This window comes from Sinocyclocheilus grahami, unplaced genomic scaffold, assembly GCF_001515645.1.
Source record: "Sinocyclocheilus grahami isolate Dianchi unplaced genomic scaffold, SAMN03320097.WGS_v1.1 scaffold33.1, whole genome shotgun sequence".
Taxonomy (NCBI): domain Eukaryota; kingdom Metazoa; phylum Chordata; class Actinopteri; order Cypriniformes; family Cyprinidae; genus Sinocyclocheilus; species Sinocyclocheilus grahami.
In genome coordinates, this window is record NW_015505212.1 from 2380956 (window position 1) to 2404290 (window position 23335).

General features: G+C 36.9%; 2 protein-coding genes across 2 annotated transcripts in view; one reads left to right on the plus strand and one right to left on the minus strand.

Annotated features, from left to right (window-relative positions):
- Positions 1-22522, plus strand: part of LOC107581269 (calcium/calmodulin-dependent protein kinase type 1D-like) — a 58418-nt gene extending 35896 nt beyond the window's left edge. Inside the window, exons 3-11 of the mRNA XM_016266770.1 lie at positions 7452-7526; positions 13073-13211; positions 13293-13419; positions 16420-16495; positions 20070-20182; positions 20633-20711; positions 21754-21841; positions 22033-22237; positions 22446-22522. Coding sequence (XP_016122256.1) covers positions 7452-7526; positions 13073-13211; positions 13293-13419; positions 16420-16495; positions 20070-20182; positions 20633-20711; positions 21754-21841; positions 22033-22237; positions 22446-22522 — 979 coding nt within the window. The remainder of the gene's footprint in view (positions 1-7451; positions 7527-13072; positions 13212-13292; positions 13420-16419; positions 16496-20069; positions 20183-20632; positions 20712-21753; positions 21842-22032; positions 22238-22445) is intronic.
- Positions 1-23335, minus strand: part of LOC107580386 (ADP-sugar pyrophosphatase-like) — a 74283-nt gene that overhangs the window by 48122 nt on the left and 2826 nt on the right. The window lies entirely within an intron of this gene.

Consider the following 23335-nt stretch of genomic DNA (forward strand, 5'->3'; position numbering starts at 1 on the left):
ACTGAAATGCCTCGATACCATCAAGTATTGAAAATGTTTCATCGTTCGGTACCAAATTTTGATACCTAAGGGGTTAATCTCATCAGCGTCAGTGAGCCAATAAGCCTGCAGCACTAGCCCGGTGTGTTCGATTAGTGGCGCGGCGCAGATCGACATCCGCGAGAGCGATTCGAAAGCGCACGGAGCAGTCTGCTCTCTTTAGCTCTCGTGGTACTGTAATACACCGATCGGTCTGCACAGTCAGTCCGCGTCAAGTCGAACACACCTACTAGTTAACACTGGTTACACTCAGAGATGTGGCGCACACGTGAGGCTGTAGTGTGAATGTGTGCGTTTCTCCAGCCTATCTAACGAAACATCGCGCGGAGCAGAGGATGGTTTGAAAAAGTTTTTAATCTGTGCCAACTCATGTCATGCATAGTCAGTGGATTCACATATTGATCAATAATATAAAATATACAAGTGTGTGATTATAATTAATAAACTGACGTGAGAAGTAGCAAAAATATTTTGGGTGAGCCGTTCTGGGTCTCGGAGACCCCAGCTAGAACATGATAAAATGCAATAGAGGTGTGACGTGCATTCAGTTTCTGTCTGGTGTTGAGGTTATTCTAAACTATTCTACTGAATCCCAAATAAGTGTACACACACACACACACACACACACACAACCAAGTCAATGTAAAGTCAAACACACGAGTCATGCGAAGTGCCGATTTTTTTCAAACCAGCTGTCCCGTACTGCATGACGTTCGAAGCTTCAAACGTCATCAATCACGTGGTATTGTCATTTCGATACAAGCATCGGCACAGTGTGTGATACAATAGTGCTTTGAAAACTGCATCGGAGCCTCGGTATCAATCGTCCCATCTCTACCTTTGAGTCAGAGCAGCGATCATGGAAGATGGAACACAAGCAGGTTTGACCTCCAGTTACCGTGGTAACTCCGGTGCCCTTGTCCAATTACAGCAGGGAAGCTCCCGCAGATGTTCTCTCTTCGTGATGCCGCATGCGTGCGAACTGTGTCCATGAATGTGGACAGAGGCTTTGACTGTGTTTAGAATGAAAAATAAGTGCATGCTTACTGCATACTGAATGCACAGTATATAGCTTAGCTATTAGTTTTAAAAGATAGTATATGCAGCAATAAACATGAGTATAGTACATACAATCTTTGCTATAAATCCAATTTTGTGTAAAAAATTCTGTAATTTCAAGTAATTTAGTCCAATCTCACACTGCCTTTCAAAGATTTTTTTTGTTATTTTATTCAGTAAGGATACATTAAATTGATCTATATTTTGATATCATATTTGGAATAAATCCAATTTTATGTAAAAACTCTCACATAAAAGCAACAAGCTTAACATGTTTCTCAGGTATTTTCCCACCAATTTGTACTCTGAAGATGAACGAAAGTCTTACAGGTTTGGAACGACATGAGGATGAGTAATTAATGACAGAATTTTCATTTTGGGGTGAACTAACCCTTTAATGTGCCCACTCTAGCTTAAAGAAAGCAGAGCAAACCAAACTCTCACATAAAAGCAACAAGCTTAACATGTTTCTCAGGTATTTTCCCACCGTCGGTGCAAATGTAAGCAGGTGTGTTCGGTGTAGGGCTGGGTATCGAGTTCGATACTTTTTAGGCACTGACTGAAATGCCTCGATACCATCAAGTATTGAAAATGTTTCATCGTTCGGTACCAAATTTTGATACCTAAGGGGTTAATCTCATCAGCGTCAGTGAGCCAATAAGCCTGCAGCACTAGCCCGGTGTGTTCGATTAGTGGCGCGGCGCAGATCGACATCCGCGAGAGCGATTCGAAAGCGCACGGAGCAGTCTGCTCTCTTTAGCTCTCGTGGTACTGTAATACACCGATCGGTCTGCACAGTCAGTCCGCGTCAAGTCGAACACACCTACTAGTTAACACTGGTTACACTCAGAGATGTGGCGCACACGTGAGGCTGTAGTGTGAATGTGTGCGTTTCTCCAGCCTATCTAACGAAACATCGCGCGGAGCAGAGGATGGTTTGAAAAAGTTTTTAATCTGTGCCAACTCATGTCATGCATAGTCAGTGGATTCACATATTGATCAATAATATAAAATATACAAGTGTGTGATTATAATTAATAAACTGACGTGAGAAGTAGCAAAAATATTTTGGGTGAGCCGTTCTGGGTCTCGGAGACCCCAGCTAGAACATGATAAAATGCAATAGAGGTGTGACGTGCATTCAGTTTCTGTCTGGTGTTGAGGTTATTCTAAACTATTCTACTGAATCCCAAATAAGTGTACACACACACACACACACACACACACAACCAAGTCAATGTAAAGTCAAACACACGAGTCATGCGAAGTGCCGATTTTTTTCAAACCAGCTGTCCCGTACTGCATGACGTTCGAAGCTTCAAACGTCATCAATCACGTGGTATTGTCATTTCGATACAAGCATCGGCACAGTGTGTGATACAATAGTGCTTTGAAAACTGCATCGGAGCCTCGGTATCAATCGTCCCATCTCTACCTTTGAGTCAGAGCAGCGATCATGGAAGATGGAACACAAGCAGACAGCGCTGGAAACTGCTAATGCTCATCAGTAAATCAGTGGAAAATAAATAGAAATCATGATTCTGTCTGAGCTATGCGTTTTATAACGAACACTCAGGAGATAAGTCTTTGAGTTCGTATAAACATCAACAAGCTGAAAAATAAAACCAAAGTTTTTCTTTTTAGATAATGTAATCTTGTTAAAATTGATATCGGAAAAAAGTATCGTTCAGGAACCGGTATCGGTATTGATATCGAAAATTTTTGAACGATACCCAGCCCTAGTTCAGTGTGTGTGACATATGGTGTGTGATGGGTGTTTCCTCTGAGATTCATCAAAAAGGCTGCCTCTGATTCTGACATGGACTTCTGTTGTCACGGCGATCGTACCCTGGAGATTGGATGCACAGTTTTATCCTTCTGGTCTCAGTCTCCCTCATCTCATATCATAGCAACCAAATGATTGACAGCTTGTCTGCCATCTCCTGGGTGATGCCATAGGCCTGTAATTAGATAGAGCGAGCGCACGCACAAGCCAAAGAACAAGAGTGTGTTCATTCCTTCATTGTCTGTTTGTCTTGCCTGCATATGTATTTCAGAACGAGTGAAAGATATTTCCTTCGCATCTACAAATGAGACAATGAGATGCCCTCATAGGTTAGAGTTTAATCTTCACAATACCTGCAGAGAATCGCTAACGTACACTCCCGGCATGCCTCAGAGTCATGCTTAATACTTAAGTCAATTCAATTTATCCAGACATGGGACTCTCTAACCCAGAGGGAAAATGTTATTGCTCAAAGGCTGCTCTTTCATAGCTCACGAGACATAATTGAGTTGAGCATGATGTGAAGTTTCCAATCAGTGGAAAATAAATAGAAATCATGATTCTGTCTGAGCTATGCGTTTTATAACGAACACTCAGGAGATAAGTCTTTGAGTTCGTATAAACATCAACAAGCTGAAAAATAAAACCAAAGTTTTTCTTTTTAGATAATGTAATCTTGTTAAAATTGATATCGGAAAAAAGTATCGTTCAGGAACCGGTATCGGTATTGATATCGAAAATTTTTGAACGATACCCAGCCCTAGTTCAGTGTGTGTGACATATGGTGTGTGATGGGTGTTTCCTCTGAGATTCATCAAAAAGGCTGCCTCTGATTCTGACATGGACTTCTGTTGTCACGGCGATCGTACCCTGGAGATTGGATGCACAGTTTTATCCTTCTGGTCTCAGTCTCCCTCATCTCATATCATAGCAACCAAATGATTGACAGCTTGTCTGCCATCTCCTGGGTGATGCCATAGGCCTGTAATTAGATAGAGCGAGCGCACGCACAAGCCAAAGAACAAGAGTGTGTTCATTCCTTCATTGTCTGTTTGTCTTGCCTGCATATGTATTTCAGAACGAGTGAAAGATATTTCCTTCGCATCTACAAATGAGACAATGAGATGCCCTCATAGGTTAGAGTTTAATCTTCACAATACCTGCAGAGAATCGCTAACGTACACTCCCGGCATGCCTCAGAGTCATGCTTAATACTTAAGTCAATTCAATTTATCCAGACATGGGACTCTCTAACCCAGAGGGAAAATGTTATTGCTCAAAGGCTGCTCTTTCATAGCTCACGAGACATAATTGAGTTGAGCATGATGTGAAGTTTCCAGTCATAAATGTTTCAGTCCACACTGAAATTGTAAATGCTGCATAAAGCAATAGTCACAGTCGATCAAGCAATAGTAGGATTATGGACCAATGAGATTTCATGGTGGGAGTGGCTACCCAGCACAGCATCACTTGCCAAAAACTAAGATTTACATGGAAGAGATCGCTTTTGTTACTTGTTTTGTTTAAATATCAGCTTTTGTCTTAGATGTTTCTCCTAAAATTTCTTAGGAGACGCAAGAACAGAAACAAAAGAGATATCATTTTCATACAATTTGACATAATAAAAGTGCGTACCACTTTTATTAAGATAATTTAATAATATACTTTAGAATATATTTAAGTGCAAACTCAATGTAATGTTTTCAGACACTTAATTGCAATTAAAAGAAAATGTAATGCAGTTTAAATATACATTCATTGCAATTAGCTGAACTTTAGAGTGCGTTTTGACCCACTTGAGTAGCACTTAAGTGCATCTTTATATGTTAATTCATAATTATATTGTCTTTGAAATATGTTTATACTGTACAGCTGAATTTAATGATAAGGATTTATTTAAAATACACTTTAATGTTGTTTGTATTGATTGTCTTTGTGATGCATTTAAATATGTAATGAAGTTGCAATTTAGTACATTTAAAATATATTAACTTTAAAAGTAATATCGAATAACACTACAGTTAAAATCATAGTCAAGTATTTTTTTTGTTAGTCAACACCTCATTTTTAAAACATACTGATTTAAAATGTACTTAAAACTTTGAATGTGACATTTTTACAAAGTGTACTTTTTAAAAGCGTGTTTAGAAACAAGAAGCAAGTACAGTTTAAAAAATATACTTGAATGTTTGGAACAGTACAAGTTCTTTGAGGTTTTGTTTTTTGAGGTCTCAAGAGACTTTGTTATCTTGGTAAATCTGAGGACAGAAGATATTGTCCTGGGTATTGTTCCTTTAAAAAATAAATCAGAAGAAGCAGCTCTCCAGTTAATCTCATTTCTGTCTTGGAGAAGCAATTGAGACATTAGTTTGCCCAAAATGACAGGCTTGGAACAAGTGGAGGGTGAGTAAATGATGACAGAATGTAAATTTTTGGGTGAACTATCCCTTTTAAAAAATATCTAATTTGTGTATTTACTTTAATGAGAATGAGTCTCACTCCACATCAGATAATGTAAACGCTTCTGAAGTGAATTGGCTATCACTTAAAAGCACCTGGCACAAAAGAAAGCGAGACTCAGCTTTCAGTGGTAAATAGCTAGTGATTCTACCTTTTGTATTGTTAAATGATTTCTTTTTATTGACACTCAGTAGTGTTTTTTAGTGAAATAATGGAATAGAGAGCGTTTTTGGTTCCTCTTTCTGCTTTCACCCCTATTCCTTAGTGCTTTTTCCTCTTGAATCAAAAGAGAAGATGGTTTCAGAGGCACCGAATGAGTCGTGCTACAGCTTCTGCCCACTCACTGCTGAAGGAGAGAGAGAGAAACAGAGGGAAGAAGAAAGGAATGCATGAAAGAGGGATATTAAGCCAGTGAATGGCTTTGTAATCCTCCAGCAGACGAGTTTTCCAGAATCAGTTTTGAAAAATCAATATGTCAGAGGGTGAATCGACCTACAGGTTTTGTTTAAGAAAAGGCAGAGCATGTCTTTGTTTATTCATGTGTTTCCAAAGCTAATGTTTTAATCTGCTGCATCAGAGGTGACTCCCAGTTCATTGAATCGTGAATCGATATGAAACCACTCGACGAAACCACTAAATAAATCACTTGCTCTCAGATTTATCCATACCTCAGTAGCTCTTAAATATTAAACTACAATACAAGGAGCATTACTGACAAAAACAAACGCCTGCTGGCTGCTTGGAGGCGTTTTACTTGTCTTTTATTCTGTGTTTCACCGAACCAAAACCTTTTTCTGTTTTATCTGGGCTCAGATAGCGGTGAGCACCAATGAACGGGCTGTTTCTGAGATGATTGCCCCTTACCTGTGAGGATCAACCTTTTGTGAACATAATATGGATGAACAAAGAGAGTTAATTATAGGAAACTGAGGTGGGGGGGGGGAAACAAATGTGTTATCTGCACTCATCGATGTCCATTATGAGCGTGTGTGAGCGCGTGAGTCTTGTTATTGTCCACTCACTTGCGTCATTGCCCAGCCTGTTATCATGTGCCAGTTGGACTCGCTGATCAGAATTCACTAAAAATGCAACACTAATGTGTATACACACAGCCGCCGTGACTGTGTTACCATGACAAGAGGAGGGAGAGATGTTAACTGCAGGGATGGAGAGGGGGAAGGAGTGGAGAAGAAAAACAAAACAAAAAATTGCCAGTTGATATGACAGAGATAAAAAGGCCACTTTTTTAAAGCAGACACCCTAACAGCATCCAATAGATGACAACAATTAGACTAGCTGTGCATCTAAATGCTTTAGCATCTTCAAAAGCCATTTATTCATTTGTTCTGGCAATATCTTGTATATGCATACAAATGTAAATTAAATTAAACTGTTATTTACCTTAAACTGAAATGCGTGTACAAATATGTATATATGTGTGTATTGACTCTTAATTTCAATTATAAAAGCATACATGCTATTGTATGCAACTTCAAAGCATAAAACATGGCAGTGTTTATTGTACATTTTATGGGCTTATGGAAATGTGCGCCACTGAAGTATTCATATGCTTATGAGAAGATCCAGAATATTCCACTCTCTTAAATTAACTTTCTAAATAAACCCAGAGGCAAAGTGTGCCAGATTGCAGCAAATACATGCACAAAAATAAACCCTAAACGCATTTATTTAAAATTGCAATTTGGAAGATTGAATAATTCAATACAAAATTGTCTCCCTTACAACTAATATATATATATATATATATATATATATATATATGTTATATGGATTTTTTTTGCGATTTATCAAATTTTTTTTAACTGTTTTACACAAAATTGTCTCCCTTACAGCTGAGCCTATATATGTATACACACTGTGTATATACTGTATATATATAGGAATATATATATTTAGCAATTTATCAATGATTTTTAACTGTTTTACACCATTTGAATATACATAAATATACATAATTTTGGTCTTGTTTCCATTCAGATGGAAAGATAAACATATTGACATATGTCTCTGATATGAATACATATCTGGTATTAATGATGTTGCCAAATTGTACATTTAAGTGAGCTTTATGCATTTTGTTTTGCAGAATTAAGCATGAGAACATAGTGGCGCTGGAGGACATCTATGAAAGCTCCAATCACCTCTACCTTATAATGCAGCTGTGAGTATGTTACATGCTTACACAATTACTCACAATGCATTGTGCTCATGTCTTTCTATTCATTCTGTACACATTTTAACAAACAAATACCCAGTTATTTGCTTATGCACACCTTTCAAAAGTTTGGGGTTGGTAAGATTTGTAAGCAGTTGTGCTGCTTAATATTTTTGTGGAAACCATGTTACAGTTTTTTCAGGATTCTTTAATGAATACAAATCTCAAAAGAACAGCCTTTATTTGAAATAGAAATCTTGGTTACACTTTATCTTAAGGTGTCCTTGTTCCAGTGTAATTATATTACACATGTACTTACTACATGGTTAGGGTTTGGATTACGGTTTGGTTTAGGGTTACTTGCATGTAATTATGTGTAAATAATTGTTATTATAATAGTAAGTTACATGTAACATATGTAACAAGAACACCTTAAAATAAAAAGTGTTACCGAAATATTTTGAAACATTATAAATGTCTTTAGTATCACATTTGATGGTGTCTGTGATCCATGTTTTTCAGTCATGTCAGAATTGAGTGAACTATGACTTTATTATATTACCACCCACATCGTCATCACCTTATCAGTATTCAGCAACCCAGCGGGGGCATCGCTAACTCATTTCACATGCGAAGAGGTTAGTCTGTCGTAAGAGAGGTAATTTACATATCGAAGTCTTAAAAGTACAGTAACAAAAAAGGCCTGTTTGATTCAAAGGCTCAGAGAGAGGGCGGAAAGTGATCACGTAAAACTAAATTACCACAAGAAACCTGGACAGACATGAAATGAAAAAAAAAGAAATGAAAGTACAAGAATATAAGCATAAGACAAATTCAAAACAGCTCTGATGCTCATTTTATGCAATCCTCAAGACATTTCTGCACTTAAAAACACTGTATTTTGTGTTTTTACTCTTTGATTAAACAGCAGTTGACAGTCTGACCTCTTGCTCAAGTATTAAAGTGACTTCTGTACGGTCTTTCACTTCAGCTCGGTTTCGATGAGCTTAATGTTCTGACACATGAATGCGCAAAAATGTATCTGTAAAGTGATAAGAAAAAAGGATGGTAGGCCGCGACCCAGATCACGGTGAACTGGAAGATGAAGAATGCAGATCTGGACAGAGCGGAAGAGAGAGGGTGGCAGTCTGGTGGGTTGGCTGAGCACTGCTGTATGCTGACATAGAAGCGTTGCATAACATCGGTGATGGGTAGCAGAATGTGCATGTCTGTCCAACACTGCAATCACACACACACCTAATGTAAGGGGAGCATGTAGTGTGTGTATCATATGCATTTAAAGAAAAAAAAGCACCATCTCTTGCTATTAAACAAATATGGCCTGAAAGACGATTTACTGCATCAGAGCAGTGTGTTTTCAGAGCATGTTAAAGTTGGTTATTAGTGATGTATGTTAGGCATTGAAATGGCATTAGCAATTTTCCTTCTATAATGTGACATTTATTATTTTTTTTAATACTTTCATTCAGCAAGGATGCATCAAAAGTGTCAGTAAAGACATGTATAATGTTTCAAACGATTATCATTTCAAATAAATGCTGTTCTTTTGAGATTTATAATAATCAAAAATCCTGAAAAAAGTATCAGTTTCCACAAAAATAGCACAAAAGCAACAGAAGCAGCACAACTGTTTTCAACATCGACAATAATCAGAAATGTTTCTTGAGCAGCAAATCAGCATATTAGGCTGAATTCTGAAGGGTCATGTGACACTGAAAACTGGAGATGCTGAAAATTCAGCTTTGCATCACAGGAATAAATTCCATTTTAAAATATATACAAATAGAAAACAGTTATTTTAAATTATAATATTTCACAATAATGTGTTTTTTTTGTATTTGTGATCAAATAAATGCAGACATGGTGAATTTTAGGTGTTACATTGTTACATAACTTGACACAGAAATGGTAAAGAAGTGATTTTTTATGCTAAAACCATGTTAACATGCATATTTGTTACATCTTGTGGCTGTACTATGGAAATAGTGAGTATTTTCATGTTTACAGATTTGCCTGATTCACTTCCATTACCTCACTGTAATTCAGATTTTAGCGTTTTTTTTGTTTAGTTTTTTTAAGAAAAAGAGGGATGAACCCCCAATTGTTTTTTGTGGCAATCAACATTATGCCACAAGTGCTGTAGATTGAGCTTAACTTGTATTAAACCTGGAATAATAATTTACATAGAGGTCATTTATGATGTTGCTTCCCTGTGGGTTGTCTATTCGAAAACTCGAATGATTGTCCATATATGTAGATAAGAAAAGTGAGTGCATGGGCTGCTTTATCCATCAGGAATTGACTTGATTGTGTAAAGTGGTTTCTATGACAGGTGGTTGCAGCAGAAGGGTTCAGGAAATTCGGTTCAGGGACGGAGCACGTTATTACATTTTCATGAGAGATTACAAAGACAACAGCATAAACGGGGTCAATTCTGATTTAATTTCAACTTTAAATACTGATGATGTGGAGATGAGAGGAAGCTAGGCAGATTAGAGGAAACAAACATTTATTTTCATCCTCATTTTGCCCCTGGAAGCCGCATTAGAATTTGAATTCCACATTGTTAATTTGATATTTGGCCGGGAGCCTGCCCCTCTTTTCCCTGTTAATAGGTTGTGCCGAGTGCATGTGTGTGTTACGGAAAAAAACATGAAGAACATTTTGGCATATGGTGTTGAGATGAATATTTAAACAGTACCAATCTGCTTTCTGTATGATCTGACAGATGCAGTTTAGAAACTCTTTTCATAATTCACTCTTCATGTAAGTGTGTGCAAGTGTGATTCAATCAGATATGGACTGTTTTCTTCATGCATGTTAGACCCTCAGGCACTACTGCACTGTATGACATGATTTACGGCAGTGGAACGAGAGAAATGAGGACTAGATGAGGACAGAGAGAGGGGCGGACTAGGGGCATCTGCACACTGCAGCAGAGAGCGCTGTGAATCCATTGACTACAATTGAGATGGTGCATCATAAGGACGTAAAGCAGGAGTGTTCAATTAAAGTCCAAAAGGTTTCCTTCACTGCAAAGGTCCATATAACCATACCTTACACTGTCAGGAGCCAATAAGGCTTGGAAATTAAATAAGCAATGTGCATTGGAGGAACATGTATTACAAATTGTCAGGTTGGCAGCAGTAGTACTCTGTAAAAATAAGAAAGAATCCTACATACCCTCTTATAAATAAAGGTTCCAAAATGGATCTTTTTCACAATGATGCCATAGAAGAACAATTTTTGGTTCCCCAAAAACCTTTTAGTGAACAGTTCTTAAAAGAATATTTTTTTTCTTAGTGTGAAGAATGTCTTAATAACCTGAAGAACCTTTTTCCATTATATGGAACCTTTTGTCCAATGGAAAGGTTTCATGGATGTTACAAGTTCTTAAGTCAGTGCCAATAAAGAACTTTTATTTTTAAGAGTGTAGTCAAAATAGTCTCCTCAAAACTGCTGCTTCGTCCAATATACACAAATGTGCATTTGCTACCTTAAAGGGGTCATATGATACGATTTCAAGTTTTCCTTTCTCTTTGGAGTGTTACAAGCTGTTCTTGCATAGATAAGATCCCTAAAGTTGCAAAGACTAATGTCTCAAACCCAAAGAGATATTCTTTATAAAAGTTAAGTTAAAAAAGTTAAAACGCCTCGTTCTAACACGCCCCCACATGTCTACGTCACGATGTGGGAAAATTTGCATAACACCGCCCAAATGTTCATGCAAAGAAAGAAGGCGTAACTTTATTGTTGCTGCCACCGCCGCCGCCATGTTGTGAAGACGCTGTGCGTTTTCGTTGCGAAAGCGAAAATATTTTGTTTGGCCTTCCAAAAGAGGACACGACTAGAAATCAGCGGTTAAGTTGTATTTACAACACTGTTCCAGAACAGTTCAACCCAAATATTCAGATGTGTGCAGCACATTTTATGGAGGGCTGTTTCCTGATCCTGCGAGAGTAGACTACAATTCCGGCTGTTCTGACACACAGTCTGTAAGTTAAGTATGTTTTCATATTTAAAGAATTTGCCACTGATGACTCGAACGCGAGTTTTGAGCAGTGTAGAGTAGCGCTTGTTGTTTGTCATTTGTCCAATCCCAAATGCAGACATGGTTTTATGTTTACGCAGCGCGATGCAACGCAATGCGTAAAAAGACAGTATAAGTCATTATAATCCGTAATTATGTCCCCACTGGATGCAACAAATGCCTCGTTTATAATGGGTTTTAATGTTTTTGTCTCGTCGCTCCGGGACGCGGCATCACAGTATGGTAAGGGGCAGGGTTGCCAGGTTTTCACAAGAAAGCCCGCCCAATCGCTACTCAAAACTAGCCCAATCGCGTTTCGAGGGGGTACAAATCGCATTCCAAGGGGTAAAATACACGTTTTTTGGCGGGGTTCCCCTGCTAAAATTCGCATTCCAGGGGATAAATATCATGTTATTGGAGTTGCTTCAACCCGCGGCAACAGTGTTAAAGTAGCCCAACTTGGCAACACTGGAGAGGGGCATAACATTTCCGTCACACGCTTGAGGTATTCGGCCAATCACAATGCACTGGATAGCTGGCCAATCAGAGCACACCTCGCTTTTCAGACCGATGAGCTTTGCAAAAATCAACGTGTTTCAGAAAGGAGGGGCATAGAGGAGAAACAATAATGTACAGTATGTGGAAAATAATGTATTTTTTGAACCTTAAACCGCATAAACACATTTCATTACACCAAATACACAAAATAATGTTATTTTTAGCAACATCATATGATCCCTTTAAGGAGCTATTTCTAGATCAACTTGATTTTCAACAGAAATTGGTTTTCATGGGCAATTTTACTCATAAATGTTAGCTTTGCTTCAACTGTGTCCTACATATAGATCAAAACAAAGGATAAATTAGGCGTCAAGAAACTCTTAATAGTTATTTAATGCATATTTTGTGTGTGTATATGCATCAATGGACAATGCATAAAATTTTTTGAGGCACTCATCAAAGACTATAAACAAAAGCGATTGTATCTCCATCCAGAAGGGGGCGATATAGTCTTAGTAGTTTGAAAACAACCCCTGCTCAGACCACACCAAGTCCATCCTCAGACTTTCAGTAAGCATTAATGTGCTCTGAAAAGCTGGAACTGCACTAATGCACATGTCTGCACTCTCCGGCTTTGAGCTTAAATTTGCCTAATTGCTAATGCAGGTGTATGAGATCAAGAGGCCAAACGTCATTGAGTTCTTTGCAGAGGCTCTATTGTGTGACCGCTTGGTCTCTGCACTTACAGGGACAAGATAAAGTAATTTTTCCCCCTGTATTCAGATCAGTTCTGCACTGTGGGGGGTTGGTCTGATCAGATTCGACATGCAGCTCCCCCTACAGGGGAGTTCATATCAGTTACAGTCCTGCAATTGTACTGTATACTATGAGACACATTACTGCTAATGTTTTAATATGTAATTAAACATTTAAATTTATATATTATATTAATATAGAATTAGTTTTTTAGTGGTCTCTCTCTCACTTTGTCTATTTCCAGTGTGTCTGGAGGCGAGTTGTTTGACCGGATCGTGGAGAAAGGTTTCTACACTGAGAAAGATGCCAGTACACTTATCAGACAAGTACTTGATGCTGTAAACTACCTCCACAATATGGGCATCGTACACAGAGATCTAAAGGTGAGCGAAACACACCACATTCACAGTTCTGCTCTGGTTTGATATGTTTGATTTCAATATGAGTGCGTTTTCTCTCTTCAGCCAGAGAATCTGCTCTATTTCAACCCTCAAGATGGCTCAAAGATCATGATCAGTGATTTCGGTCTGTCTAAGATGGAGGGGACAGGTGATGTCATGTCCACAGCCTGTGGAACACCGGGATACGTGGGTAAGTGTTTAAATATGAAAGCGAAATTGAGAAGTTTATGATTTTGTCTATTGAAGATGTGATTGTTCATATACTGTATATACAAATGTGTGTATATTTTAGCTGTTGGAAAGTGACTGCATGGGATGCATGTGTTGGTTCATTTGTGTGCGGCCTATATCTGCACTTGAAGCTTATTCTTATCTCAGACTGACAGAACTGCCCCAGAGTCGCCTGCTTTTCCCCTGCGATTAGAGCGACTGCAACACTCTGAGCCATCATGGCTGTATGTGATGCTGCATGTGAAATAAACACACACAGACTGGGTACAGACATCTTTGAACACTCAATTTAGAAAATATTGAATTAGAAAACTAACTTTCATATTATGTGGTCAGGAATTTTGCTAATAAAAAATAGTTTTTGTTAATTGAAATTGAAGCTAAAATAAAATATAAATATTGAAATTGAAAAAAATGAAATGAAATAAAATATTAATATTATATTTAAATATAAATTATATTTAATATTCATATTAAATATACATATTTGATGAGAAACGTAAAAGAAAATTAGAAATGTTGTCTTGGCAACTAACTGAAATAAAATAAGTTTAAGTAAAGTACTAAAATTACTAAAACTACAATTAAAATTAAAATAAAGCTTAATCGAACACAAATAAAAAAAATAATGGCAAAAAATGACAAAAACATTAAACTACTAACTACTACTAACTAACTACAAACTACTTAACAACTAAAACTAAAAATGAAAACTGAAAACAAAAAGTCAAAGCTAATTCAAAATATTATTATAATACTGAAATATACTTAATACTAAAATAACACTAGAGAGTGCCATGGTACAGTGGTAGTATCAGATGGTAATACCATGGTATTTTAATTCATACAACTGAATTATTGCCCTATCCATATACCAAGTATTACCATGGTAAATGTAAAAAAATATCAGTAACACATTACAATAAGATAAGGAATATGTTAACATTAGTTAAAGTATTAAGGATAATTATGTAACAAAAATGTAAGTCATTATCTGGTTGAAATTACTCCTCTTAGATCCATCACACATCATGACTAAACCAGAATTAAGTCACCAGCGTTCATCTTCACATGGGTTTGAGTCTCAGTACTGTTGAGTTTCCTGCATGCCTCTTCATGCATGTGTGTTTAAGGCAGTCTTTATGGGCAAGTTTCCTTGGTAACTGTGTTTAAACGGCGCTGTTGTGGCTATAAAATGATTCTTCAACCAGTTGCATCCTGGACTGGGGTCAGACGCTGCTGTGCGAGATGAATGAGAGCAGCACACAGGCATGCATTCAGTGTGTGTTTGTATGAGTGTGTGTCTGGAATGCCCTCTTTTTGTCTTTAAATGGTAACAATCTCACACCAAGCTCTCTAAATCAAACTTAAGGATCATCCGCTGTCATCGTTTTCTATCCTTTAGCTCCTCATCTTTCTCCCTATTTTTGTTTCACCGTCTCTCTCATGCACACACATCTCTTTAGTAGACACTTCAGATGTGATGATGGGATTATATTGATCATAGCCTCAAAATAGCCCATCTTGGAAAACATCCATTCCTGCAGTCCTTAGACAGGAATGAACTGATTAGTTTCTAAACTGAAGCAGGTTTTGTTTACACATACTCAATTAAACTGTAAGTGAAGCCCATATGATCTAATGTAGTTTGTATGTGTTTGTGTACTTGTAGCCACGATACTTTCTAATTAGTATGGGAGTACCTTAGCTGTTCAAAATAGCATACATTTTATCATTATAAGCTACTTTTTTCCAATGAGTAACAGATAAAGCACTGTTTTTCCTCGTAGTATTGCACTTGTATGGAAGCTTTGAGAAAAATAAATCCTTGCAGTTATGAGTTTATATCTCACAATTCTGACTTTTTCCCCCTCAGAATCAGATGAGATATGAAGTCAGAATTGCGAGATATAAACTCAGAATTATGAGAAAAAAGTCAGACTTGTAAGATCAAGTCATAATTATTTAGTTTTATTCCATGGCAGAAACAAAAATTACTGTAAGATGTATATTTACAATTCTGAAAAGAAAAGTCAGAATTGCGAGAAATGTCAACATTTCTTTTTTATATAATTTTTTTATATGTTGCATTTTTTTTCTCAGAATTGCAAGAAAAAAATGTGAATTGTGAGATAAAAATATGCAATCACCTGCATTTACCAGCAAAATAACAGTAAATATAAAAACAGGGAATATGTAATACATAACACAACCCTAATTGAGATCCTTGTACTTTGTTTCAGAAGTTTTTCTTCTTTTTTCATCTAAAATATATTGCCCTCGTAAATAGCTTCAATGTAGCTCATTTTTCAAAGAGCAGCTTCACTTTAGTTGGAGTACTTTATGAATTATGCATCGCTTGTAGCCTAGCAAACTATAATTTTAAAAAAGTGTCTTCTTTATCACTGCTACCTGTGTGTTTTTAGGAGCTGTTGTTTAAAGGTCACAGAATTTCTATCATTTCTGATGGAAATGTGTTTGTTTCTTTTCAAGAGCTTTTCGAAACGCAGCTTTCATGAGTAACAGACTAGTCCAGCACACACACACAACAGGCAACTCTAGGATAAGTTGAAGCCCTAAACCACAGAACCAAAGCTTTTGTGTCGTGAGTGAAAGCTTGTTTCCTGAAGGGAGGAAGAGAACGTCTAGAGGCAGAAAATGGAGAATAATAGAATAAATTTAGAAGAACTCAGGAGCCTCAACCTCCTGTGAAGTATAACAGGAAGGTGTGTGTGTCTCAAAAAGTTTTTTGTCCTGATGGTGTATTGAGTGCCCTTCATGATTTCTATGGTTGTCTGCTTTCTCAGACACATCCACTCACACATATACTAACAAAAACATGGTTCAAGTCATTCATTTTATATAGTTGCAAGACTGTCTTACAAGACAGAAACTCAATGGCATACAGTAATGATTGGATTTTTCTGTCTCAATCTGATGTTTGTTTCTCTCTTCTCAGCTCCAGAAGTTCTCGCTCAGAAGCCGTACAGTAAAGCTGTGGACTGCTGGTCTATCGGCGTCATTGCCTACATCCTGTGAGTACCCACAATGCCACACTTGTCCTTTCATTTATAAGCTGAGGAATCCTTCAGCTAAGGTTGGAATGAAATCTTCAGATGAAGAAAATGTTTGCACAATGTCACTGGAGCACTGAGTAAATGACCCATCTCATCTCCTGATGAGCTACAGATGTTGTGCCCCACTTTACTCAGACTCCTTATATGGGCTTATTGTTGTGGTGCAGTTTGAGTGAGTCATTAAAACAAAAGAGAGAGTTTGTGCCTTGCAAATATTTGAGATGCTGATTAATGGAAGATTTCTGGATTTCCTCTGGTTTCTCAGCAGATGGGAATGCTTTCTTACCAATAAACACTGCGGTGTTACCATGGTACAGTGATGGTATGAGATGCTAACGTCATGGTACTGATATATAATGAATACCATGTTTTTTTACATACAGGTCACACCGAGAGATTTGTCCCCCCCCCCCCAAAAAAAACAGAAAAAAGTTGCTTTTTTTGAAAATTGTTGATTGTTTGATATGTCAGTATTTATGTATTTGCTCTGAAATCATTTCAACCAAGTAGATTAAAAATGCATAAATGTTTGAACTAAAACAGCAACATGTATATATATATATATATATTTAATTAAATATTTGTATTATAATATAAAGTTTGATATTAAAATAGTTACCTTTTTTGTAGTTTTTCACCAAATGAACAACAATCATTTTAATTTATGTGAAGCAATTAAACAATAGTGATAACCATATTTTCAAGTATTTTTCCCATATATTTTCCCAGATTTTAGTACATACATTTTAATATCTAAAAAAAGTATTACAGTACTAAGTACTAAAACAGTTTACTAAAACATGGTAAAACAAATGTATAAATAATGAATTTATGCAACCTATTTTTTATTTTTTCCCGAAAACATTTTATTAAATAAAAAAATACCACCTTCCATGAACATTTTTGAGTGATGACTCTCTCCCACAATCAGAGTTTTGAACTGATTCATTTGGAACAGACAGTTTGAACTGATTCAGGAAGAAGAATCAAACTTACCCCACTATAACTTAAAGAGTCTTAACACTCTCATACTCACAAGGCTTTAGGAAACCTTCTGGCCAAATAAAAACGTGTTAAATGATTTAAATATTCATGACTTTTCTTAAATTTAATATTGACAGCAAAATGATTGTAATCATGACTATTCAATAGCCTATTAATGGAGTATTCCTTCCACCAAAATTACATTCTCCCCAAACAAATCATTGCGATACCACTGTGGTATCTTCATTTCACCCTCTTTTTCTCCCTCTGTACATTTTCTTCCATTTCTCAGTGTGAGAATGTTCATAAGGATACTGCGTGTGTGTCATAAAAGCTGTACATTTCAAATGAGCTCTGGCCATCTGTGTGTTTATTAGCATTTCACTGTGAGTCTGAGCACAGACAAACCAACATAAAAACAAGTGCCGCATCACCTTCTCATATCTTAATCTGCGGAAGTTCTCCATGTACATCGGAGTCAATTGTCTTTTGTTTTGGTGTTTCGATCTGCTCCGTCTGCTCTGGGGCGACTCCTGCGCCAACACAAACACTCACACTGTCTGTCAACAAACTGGTGAAGCTGTCCTTCCCATCACTCCCACTCACAGCTGTCCTGATCCGAAGTATAACATGTTTATGGTTGAGTTTGTTTACAGTTTTTACTCTTGCTCAGGTTAACGCTTACTTTCTTAATTATGAAATTCATAATTTTTAACTCCCATAATGATATATAGGTCACTCTGTTCAGCCAAAAATTTTAATTTACTCACCCTTAGGTCATACAACATAATAATCCACATGACTCCAGTCCATCAGATACAGACGTACAAAACGTACAAAAACGTCTAAACACGTATGTTGGTGGATTTTGATTCAACAGGGGATGAACTTTTTATGTGGATTACTGGAGTTATGTGGATTACTTGTAGATTATTGTGATGTTTTTATCGGCTGTTTTCAGCAAATTTTCATTTTTGGGTGAACTATCCCTTTAAACAAGAAAGAAATAAAAGGCAGGACTTGATTTGATCCATTACGACACCAAATGAATTCCTTGTGTGTGTAAACACACTTGGCAAAGCTCTTTCTGATTCGGATTCTGATTAGGAAGTGATTGGATCATGAAAAGTGGTCTCTATATGACAAAGTGTTGGATTGGAGATGTTGATTTTTAAGTGAAGCAATTTATTACATTATGATTCAGTATTATCACTTTTACTGTAATAAATCTTATGAATCGTTCACAGTAAGACCAGGAATGTGTATAAAGTCAATTTAGATTTTATGTTGACTAATGGCTAATTTTGTTCATGATATGAGTGTGTGTCAAAGTTGTTTTTGTCAACTAATACCCAAAACTGTTGAAACCTGTTTTCATTAATTTCAGTAAAGCTGAAATAAACTAAAAACTTAAAAGATCTTAAATATAAAATTAAGTTTAATTAGTTGTCAACTTAATTTTAAGGTGAAGTTCTAAAATGACTCAAACAAATAATTAAAGCTAAATATTTGTAAAAGATGAATACAAGTTGACAAAATCACATAATAAAAATGCTAACACTGGAAACTGAAAATATAAAAATAAAAGCAAATTCAGAATATTAAGAAGCATAAAAGTACATAAATAATACTAAAATTAAAAAACTCTGGTGTGTTTACTGATAAGGGCCTCTGCCCACCTCTTTCTCTGAGCCAGCTGTCTGCTAGAGCTTGGAGTCAGACCTCATGGATGGCTGGCCTCCTCTCAGGTGTGATTATTGCAGTGACAACTGGCCGAAACCGTAGCTAATTCTCTTAGCGTCTGATTAGCTAACCCAACGAGAAAAGAGAAAAACACAAAGCTAATGGGGTCGAAATCAGGCAGAAAATTACCATCCTTTTCTCCCCCACTGCCTCCGTTCCCCATGAGGAAAGGTATTTTAATGGCTTTGATGATAGGAGGAGAAAAACATTCCAATAGATGTGTTGAGGAAATTTGATTTACATTGATCAGGTTTAATCCGCTGTCTTTCTTTTCCATGGGGTTTATTTACCCTTATTTACTAAGCATAACGTTTACTGTTGAATCAAGGTTTGAACTGATGTGTTTTTAGAGGATTATGGTGCTAATCTAAAGGGATTGTTCACTTGAAAATCTAGCATGATTTATTCAGGACTAATCTCCGATATGACAAAATAAGTATATAAAAGTCATTCTTATGATTATTGGGTTATATTACAAGTGTTTTGAAGCTATATGATAGCTTTGTCATATTGTACAAGTCATATGGAGAAGTTTAATAAACCTTTAATTTTTGACATTTGGGAGCTTGACAAACTACAAACTAGTACATTCTTCAGAAAGAGGAAAAAAGCCATTGGAGTGAGTAAATAATGACAAAATAGCCATTTTTCAGGTGAACTGTCCCTTTAAATGCAAGTAGCATATAAGAACTACTGATAAGTAGGGTTACATATATAAGGTTGTGGGTTCAATTTCACCCATATACTGTACTGTGAATGTGCTGAAAGTATGGAAATGATGCAATAAATGTATGTTTTCTTACAGACTGTGTGGTTACCCTCCCTTTTATGATGAGAATGACTCCAAACTCTTTGAGCAGATCCTGAAAGCGGACTATGAGTTCGATGCGCCGTACTGGGATGATATATCCGATTCAGGTATATTCACTCTGTGAAGTGTAGAAAAGAACCACACTGTGCTAATGGTGTGGTTTATAGGTGTTTAATCTGTAACACACTCACTTACTCATCTATCAGTAACTTCACATGCTGCCAGTAAGAGTGGAAAATGTTTTACAGGAAAGTCTGAGCGCCGTCTCTGGCATTCAGTAAACACCACCGGCATTAGCTCGATGAAATTCTTCCAAACTTCAAATCAAGGAACTATGAATGAATCCAAATTTTGTTGTCAGTCTTTCCACTGATAAACCCAAACTCTCAGTTTAATCTCACCAACAGGATGAATGTGGAATAGTGGAGGTTCACCGTGTACAACGCAGATATGATGCCTTGAAATGTCAATGTAGTTTAATGGTTCTAAGCTGCTGAACTGGTATGTTTTGCATTTTTTAATGTTTAACTTTTATTTTTTTTATATTTAATGTACAGCAAAAGACTTCATCAGTTGTTTGATGGAAAAGGACCCCTCAAAGCGATACACATGTGAGCAGGCCCTTCGACATCCCTGGTAAGTCAATACTGTCCTGATGAGATTCTGTGCCAACAATAAATTATTATCATTATTATTATTATTATTATTTAGAGTGAAACTATCATTTAAGCAAAAAATTATTTTCAATTAAATTAATATTAATGAATAATTATAGAGTTAAAGCAATCATTTAAATTAAATGAATTTAATAATTGAATTGTAATAAATCATTTTAAATTATAAAATAAATTTTATTATTATTATTAAATATTAAATAATAATACTTCAGTTGAATTTCCTTTATAATACAGAAATAATGTTAAAATAAATAATAATGTTACAGTTATAATAAAAGCAATAATTTTAAATGAAATAACCATTTTTATTATTGTTGATAGCAATAATAAATAATAATAAACAGTTCTTCTTACAAATAATATAGTACATTAGCTTAGCTGTAGGTGATATTGTCTAAATTATGAATTTAATAAAGATCCTTTTGTAACAGCAACAAGTAGATCTCCGCAGGTCATTGTTCTTTATGATTTACTTTTGTTTTGCTGGACGGTCATTCAGGTCCTCAAAGACACTTAAGCTGTACCAGAACACTTAAACTGTGACCTCATAAACAGCATTTAGAGACAGGGCTTTATTTGTCGTTATTAGTGCAGCATTTGATTCACATTAGATTGAGACGCTGTCTGCATCAGCCGGGGATTGCGTGTACGTTCTGAGTATCAGGCTGAATTCGCTCTCTCTATTATCATGCACCAAGACCTCTCTCAAGGGCAGGAGGAAAGCTACTGAATAAACGCTAGCCAATTAAGAGAATGCGCCTAATCTCACATTATGTATTCCAAAGCGCTAATCGGCAATTAGCACATCCTCTACAGGCACCTTTAACAAGCCCTTACCAAACACTGGAGTCTGAAAAACTGGAGATCGAAAACCATAGGGAATTTACACACTTTGGAGTAAATCAAAGTGCTTCTTGAGAGGAGAGGAGCGATGAGAGAAGAGGACATCACTGTAAGTGGAGCAGGGTGCAAAGTTTTGACTTTGTCGTTGTGCTTTTCAGGATCGCGGGAGACACCGCACTCTGCAAGAACATCCATGAGTCCGTCAGTCGACAAATGCGCAAAAACTTTGCGAAAAGCAAATGGAGAGTGAGTAGAAGTGACATTGTGAATAAGGCCAGCAACCTCATGCAAATAGAGTGAACACATTTTGAAGCACAAAATCTAGCTTGTGCAGCTAGAAGTATTTGCTTAGAGTACTGAATGTTTTGGGCCTAAGAGTCAGAATTGTCTGTTTCGTTTTTTTTTTGACCATGACTTCTCGTCTCTCCACATAACAGCAAGCCTTCAACGCCACGGCCGTGGTTCGCCACATGAGGAGATTGCAGTTGGGCAGTAGCATGGGGAGCAGCATGGACCAATCGAGCAACGCCAACCAGAACCGCATACTGAACGCCAACCAGACTCCAACCCTACCACCCAACACAACACCAAACTCCACTTCAGCCCTAACTCAAAACCACAAACCTGCTCCCAATGCAAACTGTAATGCACAGATGTATATTCACAAACCTGTCTCTCGCTCAGTGTCGTACGTTCTGAGAAAATCACGTTTCTAATGTACAAACTTCAGTCTTTGCACTTCACACGCGCAACATGGTGAATATTTAACGATGATCGGTTGTGATGCACCTTTTCCAGAAGAATCGTTTCCTGATGTTTTCCTCTTTTTATTATTTTTTTACCAACTCAGGCGTCACTTTTGCCTCTTACGATGAAAAAGCTGTGACTGACAAGTGTCTGTGCTACCCAGTGACTGTGCAGTTTTAAACTTGTCCCTTGAATGTCGACTTCTTCGCAAATTAAGAAAGAAAAAAAACCTACCGCATCGAATTATTTTTTTTAAGAATTGCGAGCATGTTAAATGCGCTTTCCGATTCAACCGATTGTTTGCGTGTATTTTCAAAAGTCCTCACCGTGTAACTATATGTATTAAGAAATGTCTATATCTATATGAATATATATTTAAAAAATGCAACTCTGATAATGCAGGCCTTGTGATCTCTGCATCTCTCACACAACCTGTCCTAAATAAAAGTTGCCCAGTGAAATGTGAATTATATACTCATATGCATGTGACAATGATGATCATATTTTGGGAGTGGCATACGAATACTAACTTTACTGTGATGTGGTCTTCTGTTGATATGGGGCTTGTATATCCAATGCCTTTGACAATCATCAGCACATATCAGAGTTTCTATTCCATGCTGAAAAGCAATGGGGAATGAATAATTGTTTTTTTCCCTTTCTTTTTCTTTCCTTTTTCCTTAAATAAATCCTGAATGATAATGATTTGTCTTTTATGGCTTGATAAGGATCCCAGTATCTTTCTGACCCATATTTAGCTTTTGAACACTATGTTTTCTGTCAGTCGTTTGGTTTGGATCCAGCGTAAATGGTCTTTCATTAGCGATCAGTCGGGCTGAACGTTGCCGGTCTCCCACCAGCTCAGAGTGCTTTCTAGTGACTCAAAACAGACTGGCAAGAGAGCATGTGAATATCATCCAGCCATGCGAGACCGCTTACGACCCCAGGCAGCTGCACTGTAAAAAATGACCGTGAATTTAACAGTAAAAGACT